This window comes from Triticum urartu, chromosome 6, assembly GCF_003073215.2.
Source record: "Triticum urartu cultivar G1812 chromosome 6, Tu2.1, whole genome shotgun sequence".
NCBI classification, from domain to species: domain Eukaryota; kingdom Viridiplantae; phylum Streptophyta; class Magnoliopsida; order Poales; family Poaceae; genus Triticum; species Triticum urartu.
The window spans coordinates 99,720,354-99,731,590 of NC_053027.1; the positions used below are offsets into that span (position 1 = coordinate 99,720,354).

Below are 11,237 nucleotides of genomic sequence, written 5' to 3' on the forward strand. Positions count from 1 at the left end.
AGCATTCCATTAAGTATTCTCATTCAAATTTTCGAAGCTTCGATTGTGAACAAGGAGTGACTTGTTCAATAGAGATCTACTAGATTATCACATGACGTTCATGCATTTGCAATGCAAGATCACAGGAGAACTCGGGGATGACATGCTTGATGCTTCATGAGTCAATTTCACATAGCCTACGCGCATATGTGCAACGTATGCTTGATAACATTCCTAGATAATTGCTGGTGTTTGATGGACATCGAACACACATGATGCCCACACGTGGTACTCCATTCTCTTGAGCTATACACATTACGTGTTTAGGATAAAAAGAACACACATTGTAACGATCAACTCAAAGACATAAAAATAGTAGTATTAATTATAACACAACGAGTCTTTCTCTTTGGCTATGCGCCCGTGGCTTGAGAGCTCGGTAGCACCAAGTTATGTGAGTGTTTCTTGTAACATATTTATGCCTTCTATATAAGAATATGGCACGTTCTTGATATGCTCTTGAAAAAAGAAGTGCGTGAGCGCTAAATATGCCATTCTAAACTTGCTCGTGACAGAGGATTCTTTGGTCTTGTTTGTAATTTTACTTCTTGATCAGTATTTCTTGATGCAAAACTAGCGTTTTGCTCTTTTTTTCTTTCCAATCTCGCTAGTTCGGTATATACACGACTTGTAGTTTGATCCTTTCAATATAAATGAGACATGTATTACCATGCAACAAAAAAAATGATGCCGGAAACCCTCTTAAAAATTACTTGTTCAGTTGTTCACAAGTGTCATTTTGTCTGATCGAGACCACGCCACATTTACAACGGTGCATCAAAATGCCAAAGCGCACACAATAGACCAACCCATCTGATCGAAGTACAAGGAACCAAACTGGAAAGCCGTTTCCCTGACCGACTAGTTCGCCTTCTTCGCGGTCGGTGGCGCCCCGCAGAAGGCCTCCCGGTTGGCGGCGGCGCCGCCGCGCACGACGTAGTGGCCGAGCGACGGCGTGCCGGTCCCCTCCACGCGGTTCTCGTCGCAGAGGAACTCCCGCGCGCACAGGCTCTCCACCTCCCGCTCGTAGTCGTGCACCAGCACGTCCGTGACCGTCCCCTTGGTCCGCGCCATCACCGCCGCCGAGAAGATGGCCGCCATCCTCCCCGGCGAGCCCTCGGCGTACCCGTGCGGCCCGTCGACGAGGATGACGTCCCAGGCGACGTCGTAGAGCTGGTTGGGCAGGTCGCCGATGGCGAGGCGGCAGTCGGAGAAGAGCAGGTTCTGGACGGGGCGGCAATCGGCGCGGCGGGACGCGCGCGCGGCGTCGAGGAGGTCCGGGAGCTCGCGCACGGCGGTGGCGTAGGCGACGTCGTACGCCTCCAGCCCGCCGTGGGCGCCCTCCATGTGGGCCACGTAGAAGGGGTTCTCGTCCAGGAACACCGTCCGCCCGCCGTGGTTCAGCACGCGCCACAGCGGCGTCTCCGCGCCGAGGCCGAACACCAGCAGGTTGCAGGGCGCGCGCCGCCGCAGCACCGACGCGATCGCGCGCACGTCCTCCTCCGGCATGCTCACCGTCGAGTTCGCCCCTGCCGCCGCCGCGTACCGCACCAGCGCGTCGAACACGTACGCCGGCAGCGCCCCTCCGCCCGCCGAGGCGCCGCCGACGGCGCTGCCCGCGCCGGCGCCGGCCGCGAACGTGACCCGCGGCGACGCCGCCCCGGACGGCGCGCGCGCCGTGGAGAAGACCGTGAGCAGGGACGCGCAGGTGAAGAGCGCGAGGAACGCGACGAGCCAGAAGCGGCGCCAGGAGATGGACGCGGCCGTCGCCGGCGACGCCGCCCCGTTCCCGTACTTGCTCGACGGCTGGCGGACGAGGAGCAGCTTCGTCCCGGACATCGCCTTCATCTCTCCCTACCCGGCCCGCGTAACCAACCAAACCAATGAGCAGAGCAGGCAGCTGGAGTGGCTGGTGCTCGAGTTCTTGTGCCCCTGTGTTTCTCACACCATTTATGCGTGTGATCTTGCGCTCCGGGTGAAGAGCAATGGTGTTAATACAAGAAGGGACGGGGATGGAGAGAATGGCTCACCGTACCAGAATGACATCTCAGCCTTTCAGAGCGTGAGAGTTGTTGGCCGGGGAATGCAGGTTTGGATGTGATGGCAGACAAGCCAAGCTAAGCTTAATTAATCAAGCAAAGTAGAATAAGACGAAGTTTATTTCTTTTGGGAAATAAATGAATAAGCGTTTGATCAGTAGTTGGCATGTTTGGCGAGAATGCAATCTAGGTGAAAATTCACTTCGCTGCAGGTTTGCTTCGGAGTGGCTCAAATTCCGGTAGGTTTGGATGGGCACTCCTTTGATTTGGACGCTGGAACTTTCTCCTTCAGAATATGAACACTCATATCCCCACCATCCAAAACTTTCAGCGTGGAACGCAGATTGAGCTGCGATCAACCCCGGGCAGGCTACCAAATTTCTTGGGCAATGTCACCTTATGTTTCTTCTTTTTTCCGTGTGGTATATGGAACACATCACGGCAATGTGCCATTAACCCGATGACAGAGGATCATCAGTAATTACCTGAACAGATACAGGAGATGGATCCAGATTTTGGTACTTTGATTGAAGACGGGCAGCTTTCTGGCCATCAGACTCAGATATCAAACGAAAGAAGGTTGCAGATACAACTATCATATTTGGTGAGAAAATTGTTGAACAAGGCTGAACCTCCTTTGACAAGGGTGACGCAAAAGGAGACTGGCCACTTGGGATTCAAGCGACTCACAGTCTCACAGATGTGGCATGCAGGAACTAACGTTTGTAGATGGGAGGTGGCTGTCGGTCTATTCCCTCCGTTGCCTTCGAGTGAAGCCTCGGCAAAAGCACTGGCATGAAACACGCACCGACATGTTCAAGACCTAGACTGTTTCGTGGTAACCGGAGCTCATTCAAAATTTCAAACGAAGAACTTGTATATGTTTACTGCTAGCAATAATCTAGCAGGCACATGCATTGGGTAAAAAGAAAGTGAAACAATACTGAAAAGTAATGTAGCAGGTAGTGACAACAGAGTTCCATCTTCTTATAGATCTGCCCATGGATACCAACTCCCGGTGTCCGAATCAGCAGATCATAATTAAAAGGGACAGAACATCAGTTAACTAACTTTCCATAGAGTATACGCCGTCTAATGATGGACGGAAGATTTTCCTCACCAGACTATGAGGATTTCGACAACCTCGAGCAAATAACAGAGGATCATATCAGGATTTACCATACCACCAGCAAAAAGGTGCCATAATAACACAGCAAGGCACAATGAAGCGTCGATTCCAGTTCATAATGCTCTAGGTTGTCTATGTATTTGCTTCGGTGAACAGGAGATGTATCTCTGGCATCCCTGCAGTAGAGAAGCGGTAACCCGGAAAAGAGAGCAGGTTCTACAAAATATCATGCACATCATGATCACCGTCTGGGGTGAGCACCCATATACAGTAGCAAGGATTTATCACCAGGATCATGCCGCCCCGCACCAGTAGGCCAGGTGCTCATCTTTGCGTGACGTGCTGAAGAGCCCACCACATTTCAAGCAAATGAAGCTGCTGCCATCGTTGAAGGCGTCCAGGATAATCTGCTTCCTTCCACACTCAGCAAGTATGCAGGCCTCATCAGAGTTCAACGCCGTAACAGGGTCAGAACCAGGTGCTAGTGGATTAGGGTTTGATGACTGAGCCTCTGCTATAGCACACTGTGCGAGCAAAGAAGCGAGCTCATCAATGTTGGGAGCAGGCTGCGATCTCTGCCTGTAGAGGTCACGTGCACGGTTCAGAGTCTGGATGAGAGCCTGTTCACCACCTTGAGATCTTATGGCCAAGAGTACCTGCATAATATTCCAGAGTTCAGTTCCTTGGCAGAACTAGGAAATGTGAAATTTATGGCAAAGGGATCATCAGAATAATCACAACCAAGTATAGTTGCTTGGGAAATCTGGAATACCAGGAACGATCAACATCTTCAAGGGCATCAGGCCCATCTCTACAGATGCAGGAAAAAAATTCGGAGAGGAATTGCAGTGGCTTCTTCATCGAGCTAAGACAAAGAAATATAGCTCCCTGGCAGTGGGTTGAGCCTTTCGCTAACTCAGTTGCTTGTTGTTGTAACCTTAGTTTTCCTTTTCTGAATTTTTATTTTGTTTTTATCTTCGTACAGCAAAATATAACCCAAAAATATACATACGCACATTAGAAAGACCCTAATATTTTAGTAAAAAATAATTGCCGCCAAGAAACGTTGCCAATTTGGAAGCTTACTATATTTGCATCCCCCACAGAGCTTTTCTTTTAACAGACACACAACATTATTTTCATTGACGTATACAAGTTAAGAAGCAGATTGCAAACCTCATCAAAATTCACTTATTAGTGCCGCACTTAAGGGAAAATTGATCTTATACCACTAAGAAAATTGCCCTTTTCCAAAATACCACTCATTCATGTATCCTTGACAAAACAATACTAGTTCCGTCCTCCACTACTCAATTGCAATAGATTTCACCATTTTCCCCCTGGCATAACCCTCTTCCACTGTTCCACATCTGCTCCCCACAGCCTTCTTCCCCTTCTTCTCATTCACCGGTCTTTATCCCTTTCTATTTCTGCTATTTCTTACCTCCCCCAGGGCTGCTTCTTCTCCTTCCCACCATTGCTACAACCAAATCGTGTTTGACTAGGGAATAGGAACTGGGCATCGACCAGTTAGCTAGTGGCGTGAAGACGATTGCGCAACCTAGCCCACCGCTCGCGTTTGAGCCTTGGCTCCGCTGGGTATGTGCCAACATTTCTTAACAAAAGACCAGAGGGGCTAGTCCCTATTGGTACTTTATTTTACTAAGGAAAGACTCCGGACAAAGGAATGAAAGAAATAACACAATAGGAAAGCAGCTGTTAATGCCAATGAGTATCGGTGGTCGGAATCAATTTGCACATGTTGAATTCCAGTCACATATAAGAGTAACAGGAAATGCTAGTGAGTATTGCAGCATTGCTGCAAACGCCATTGTGTAGGATTCACAGCACTCAAGTCCTGACGAAGACTGCACATTCCTCATTTGGATCATCTTAGGAAAGGTCTATTCTACACATAAGACAGGAAATCATATATGTCCAATGCAAACATGGCTTGAACATCCTAATGCTACACAGAATACTAGCGTATTTAGTAAGGTTGGGCCAGTACTAAATTAGCACAATGACTGAGCGGTTTCACCAAGGTATCAAATCCTAACTTGTTGACTTCTCATTCGTGCCTTTTGTACCCATATTTTTTGGCTTCACTATAAATGGTTAAAGCGCATCTCCATATGTTAAGCATTGCAATCCACCTTTGCCAGTGTGACCTCACGACAGCTCAATAGTTTAAACAACGCAGATTCACACCTCTTTTTGAAAGGTCAGGTGGGGTGGGGGGCGATTAGCCCACCTGAACTGTTTTTCCATTAAGACATTGAGCCCGGAAATAACGGCCAGGCAGGGGAGAGGTGACCGAGCAACCATAGTTCAAAAAAGCGCTAAGCGTTAATTGCGCGTTTGCCACCTCCTTGCGCTTTTCAGACCAAAGCGCATGCTTATGCGCAGATTAAGCGCGGTTATGCACTAGGCGTTTTGCTATCGCCTAGAGCCTAGCCGCGCCTTTTTTAACTATGCCGAGCACACAACCCAAACAACAGCAAAACTAGCAGATACAAACTTAACCATCTAATAAAGGCTAGAGGATGAGGAAAATAATCCCTGTTCAAAAGTTCAAGCATGCTTGGCTGAAGTTGTACACTCACTTTGGGTGGAGTGTTGGTGTTCATTCTCGGAAAATATGAATTCGTAAAACCCTTGTTAAGAAACAAACTTTATATAAATACTTAAATGGTAGGTCTCTAAACATCCCCATTTCTCAACTCAATCGAAGAAGGTAATTATTTGGGGTTCCCCATTACTACCAGAAAATGAAAGAAAAGAAGGTAAGGAACTAGCATACCAACTAAGGGGGAACAGAAAGATCAGAAACAGGACTGTGCAGGCACAATCAAATCATCAGAAAAACACACTGTATGAAACTAAAACCAAGTCTAACAATTACCCTAAGAAAATTACTAAATCTAGCTACACAACTGTGGCAAACTCAAACACTTCGAAAATAATTAATTACCCCCTCCGATCCATAGTAATTGTTGTACTAAATCAGCGACAATTAATATGGATCAGAGGGAGTAGTAAAACTAGCTTCACGACTGCGCGGGAAACTCAAAACTCTTTAAGATTTTTTAATCAAAAACTATTGTAACTGTGTGGGATGAGGAATTCACTCGAATCTACATTGTGGCATGGCAATTACAATCGGAAATGAAATCTTGACAAGGATTACCAAAACAGATTTGTAAGGCTACAATGCATCTGTGCTACTTCCCCACTTTGCAAGCTCAATCCTTATACGTTTGTAAACACCATCCCTAGAGCTTACTCAGTGTGCTAATGGAAACCCATTAGTAAATAGCAAATTGAAATACTGATAGGTGTGAGATATGTACGAGCCTACGAGCACTCAACATAGTGGAAGCATCTCCCTGTGTGTGCATCACTTCATAAACTTCCTCCCTTTTACCTCTCAAGGAGGGGAAACATGAGAATAACCACTGCTAGCCTAAGGGGGGAATATAGCCGAAAAGAACAGGTGCGCAGTTAGGGGGGCACCACCCGAACACCTAAACATCTTCTGGCACGAATCATACCTAACAAACCCTAAACCTCAAAGCCTAGAACCCTAGGACCTAGAGCGAATCACAACACCTAACCCCTGTTTTGTCGCTCCGCGCGAAATCCCAAGGCGGATTACGCCATGGAGAAGACGATCCAAAGCGAAACTGAAACCAGAGAAAACCCACCGCGTCCGTTCTAATCGCGTGATCAGCCTATGGCGGGTGCGAACCTCGCGGATTTCCCGTTCCGGCACGCACGGCGAGGGTCGAGACGCGACGAAGCGCAGGAAATGGAGGCGGAGCGGAAGAGGGGATGTGAGGGCAGAGAGAGTGAGGCGAGGGTTCTCACCGCCTGCAGCGCGAGGGACGGCTGGCCCTCCTGGAGCAGCCCGCGGGCGCGGGACAGCATGCTCCACCCATCTCCGGCCGCCGCTGCCTGCGGCGGCGGCGGAGGCTGCTCGGGCTGGGGCTGGAGCGGATGCTCCGCGGGCTCCATCTCGACGTCGGACGGGTCCATCGGCGGCGCCTCCCGATCGACTGCGTGCTCTCGTACGTGCTCCGCCGCCGCGAGGTGCACGGCGTCGCGGGGTGGTGCCTGGTAACTGCGGGCGACGGCTGCTCTGCGGCTGCGGTGCCACGCCTCCAGATGCTTCCAGGTGGTGCGTGCCTCCTCGGGCAGTCGGGGGCGGCCTGGTATTCGGTTTCTAAAAGAATAGACGCACGAGAAGGAAATCCTTCGAAATTTTACGGGTTGGTCCCCAATTTTCCCCTGTATTTATTTAGCTGTTTTATCCTTTTATTTTGGGGAGGTCCTTTTGAAAGATCTGCCGCCTCGCGAGCCACTGAATTTTATATAAGACGACCGTCAAATTTAGCTGCCAACTTTGTAACATGGATGATGTTGGGCTTGAACGTTTGCAATTGCAACCCAGTTCATATTGCAGAACTTTTGCAACAGCGGTATCGTTATAAATTTTTTTTTGCAACAAAGATCTCGTTGTAGATTTTTTTTCCAACAGAGCTAATGTTGCAGTTTTTTGTCTTCATCTTTACATAGGCGTTATGTAAGAGAGTTTTGCAACATCAACAATGTAGCAACAGTGAGGATGTTGCAAGAAAAAAATCACTGTTGGATATTCGCAGTGATCTCCTGTCAAACAGTGATGAGGGAGTAGTGACGCCGCCCGTCCCCTCCATGGCACCGCCGCCGGCGACCGCCGCAGCTCCGCCATGTCGCCTCGCCTCCTCTCCAGCGCGGTGGGCCCATTGTGTGCAGTCGACGTGCGTGGTGGAAGCGGATGGCAAAGGCGGCCATCGTACTCGACCCCAGCTGCAACCTCGCTGCCATCCTCCTCTCCGGTGAGGTGGGCCGTTGCCGGCGACACGCATCTCTCGCTCGGTGTTGCGGGGATGAGGAAGCTACCGCTTCGCCTTCGTCTTCTGGGGTCTGCAACAGACCAATTATTGCGGTGGTAAAATTGCAATAACGGGCTAGTTGCAAAACTAGTGGTGGTGGCCCATGAAGCATGTGATGTGCAGGGAAGGTGGCAGACACGAGAGCTGCGATCCATCGGGTGATTTCAAGCGCTTTCCTTATTTTGCCGGACAGAGTACTACCTCTAGGATTATTAGTCTCCGTCGTATTTTGGGTCAAAGGTTGACCACATATTTGACTAGAAAAATGTCAAGGCATGTCACAAAAAATTATGTTGCTGGATTCGTATTTGAATGTAGTTTTCAAGGATATTATATTTGTTGCATACAACATATATTTTATTAGTTAAAATAATGGTCAAAATATGACTCGAAATAGATTTAAAATGAATTAAGTTGAATTTCCAGAAAACCTATGGAGAGGCCACGACGGTGGCGTATTTCCAGAATATGTTTTCACTTGAAAACGATTCGGGCATCGGGCGAGAGGCTGCCGGGTGGGGTCGAGCTGCAGGTTTATAAGAGGAAGAGAGAGAAGCAGGGAGGCAATGGCTTATCGATGGTCGCCCGCCGACGAGGAGGCCGAGCGGTGAGACGACGGAGATGGACCAGGCGCTCGACGGCGAGCACGCCCGTACTCGCAGCCCATCGAATGCTGGTCGGACGGCGTCGGCCGCGTCCTCTTCGACGATGTTGACGTATAAATGTATTGCCTAGTCTCTTCCATCAAATCGGTCTTTTGGTTGCATTAGCTACAACATGCACTTGTACATGGTATCAGAGCCAAGAGGTCTTCAGTTAAAAACTAGGTTGGCTCAATGAAATTGCAGCACACTTTTGATCCATGTTTAGGCCCGAGGGAGCCACACGTGAGGGGGAGTGTTGACATATAAATGTATTGTCTAGTCTCTTCCGTTAGATCGGTCTTTTGGTTGGATTGGCTAGAGCATGCACTTCTACAGGCGGTGGTGGCCCTCGGTGGTCATCGGAGTCACCCGTCCAGGCATGAATTCGGAGCTTGGAGGACGGCATCGACACCGGGAGAGAAAGGGGAGCTCAAGGGTATCCTTGGCTCATCCGGATGTGCACCAGAGCAAGCTGGCCATGGCAGAGGCCGAGTGGTGGAGCTCATGCCGGAGAGGAGGAAGGAGGGCTTCTCTGGCTGGGTTGAGTGGCTCTGGGGTCGATTGAGTGAGGGGGAGGATGATTGGTGAGGAGAGGCGGGCTCGAGAGGGGCTTAAATATTCAGGGGAAGATGCCTGAGGTCGCGAGCCACCATGGAGATCCTGCCGAAGCTCTGGTGAGGTTGGGTACGCGTGGGCGCACGGGAGGGCTTGGGTGGTGGTGAGAGAGGTTAGTGAGATGCCAACGACGTAGGCGAGGCGTAGGAGGGCAGACGCGGGGAGGACAAGGGTTGTCGGCTACTCGGGCCGCACTGTTCCTCCATGACCGTGGGCGGCTCAGGTCTGACAAGTGCGCTGTAGGAGGGAAGAAAGGTCCAGAGGGCTAGGTGGACGAAGGATAAGGGTGGTCGGCACCAGGGACGCGCGGGGGCGGATGAGGAGAGTGAGCCCGAGGGGAAACGACGTGCAGAGCGCGGCCAACGGTATGCCAACCGCGTGGTCACCGCGGTGCATGTCACTCCAAGGGCATGTAGGCTTGTCAAAAGATGTCTGGCATGAAGACCCTACCTACTGGAGCTCCACTATGGTCATGTATCGACCAAAGTAGCTTTGTGTTGATCAGTAGCATCATCAACAGTTTCTGGTCAGAAACTTGGACTAGATGATGTGGTCAAATGGATAATTGAATGGTCTGGAAAGGTTGTCACAGAGTCATGAGGTAGGAAGCAATATGGGCTGGAGAAATTTGAGATAATTACGACAAGTTTTGGAGGTAGTTGCTTCACAACTCACAAACTATGCCAAAAACTAGGTTTTGAAGCTGCACTCACATGGAGTATTGGGTTGAGATGAAATTTGGTGTAGGATGATGATTTAGGCATAGTGAGGCCCTGATACAATTTCATGGCTTTTGGAAATACCTAGATGGTAGTTCCTTCACAGAGGTCCTCTCAAGACAGAATCTTGAGAGAATTATTGCGAAATATTGGCTAGATGAATTGATCTCAAATTTTGTGGATGGAAGTCATATAGTGGGATCACGATCTTGAAAAAAATTAAGAAATTGTGAAGCAATATAAAATATAATTGCTTCACAAACTGAAAATGTGACCAGAAGCAATAATTGGATGGTGTGCTCACCATGAACATGTAAGTTTGAATATTTTTACATGTGCAAGGTCTAGGTGAGTTAAGGTATTTATAAGAATTTATTGGGAATTTTTGGAAAGACAGAAATATAAGATGCCTCACAAACTAGGGCAAATAGGGTTATTCCTTTAATAGAAAAATGAATATTTCCAAGAAATAAAGATTAGGGTTGGGCTAGTATGGAAAATATGGTCTTGGGAAAGATTTGAGAGTGATAAACTAGTTGGGAGAAGAAAAGGAGATGGTCTTCTCAGGTTTCAAGTCCACAGAGCCAGTCCAAAAGAAAAGAAAAGGGCCAAAAATTGGGGTGTCACATCTCCTCTGCTTGCTCCTTGTCCACGACCCGCTTCTCCTCCTCCTCCTCCCCTGAGAGATGCACCTAGTCCGTCCACAGGGGAAGCAACATGGCAACGGGAAGCGAAGTGGAGGATGTGGGTGGCGGTGAGAAAAATGAAGGTTATGGACAGGATGTGTATGGCAACCGGAAAGTGGAGTATTGAAACACGGCGACAATGATTTTATAGTCGTGGGCAGTGAAAAAACATGGCAGGAATGACCGTGGGCACTTGAGATGCAACGACATGGGTGTTTAGCCGTGTGCGCCATTAACAGAGGAGTGCCATACAGACAACATGCACCATTGGCAGAGGAGTGCTATACAGACGACAATGTTTGGCCATTTTTGGATGATGCTATGGATCTAACACCATGCATGGCTAGGAGCAAGTGTGACACGGCCGCAGGATAAGATCCGCCGAACCGGGTAGTCTTAACCGCAGTGTGCTAGTGGAAAGTCCAAAAG

The 11,237-nt window shown here is 49.0% G+C and overlaps 2 protein-coding genes across 2 annotated transcripts; both read right to left on the reverse strand.

Annotated features, from left to right (window-relative positions):
- Nucleotides 1-710: 710 nt before the first annotated feature.
- LOC125515864 (protein IRX15-LIKE-like) lies at nucleotides 711-2,156 on the reverse strand. Its single transcript, XM_048681357.1, has one exon. It carries the CDS (start codon nucleotides 1,885-1,887, stop codon nucleotides 901-903), a length of 987 nt encoding a protein of 328 aa, XP_048537314.1. The 5' UTR covers nucleotides 1,888-2,156; the 3' UTR covers nucleotides 711-900.
- Nucleotides 2,157-3,022: 866 nt separating this feature from the next.
- On the reverse strand, nucleotides 3,023-7,430 carry LOC125515866. Its single transcript, XM_048681358.1, has 2 exons — nucleotides 7,078-7,430; nucleotides 3,023-3,863 (listed from the first exon to the last, which is right to left on the reverse strand). Exons 1-2 carry the CDS (start codon nucleotides 7,243-7,245, stop codon nucleotides 3,501-3,503), a joined length of 531 nt encoding a protein of 176 aa, XP_048537315.1. The 5' UTR covers nucleotides 7,246-7,430; the 3' UTR covers nucleotides 3,023-3,500.
- Between the last annotated feature and the right edge of the window lie 3,807 nt (nucleotides 7,431-11,237).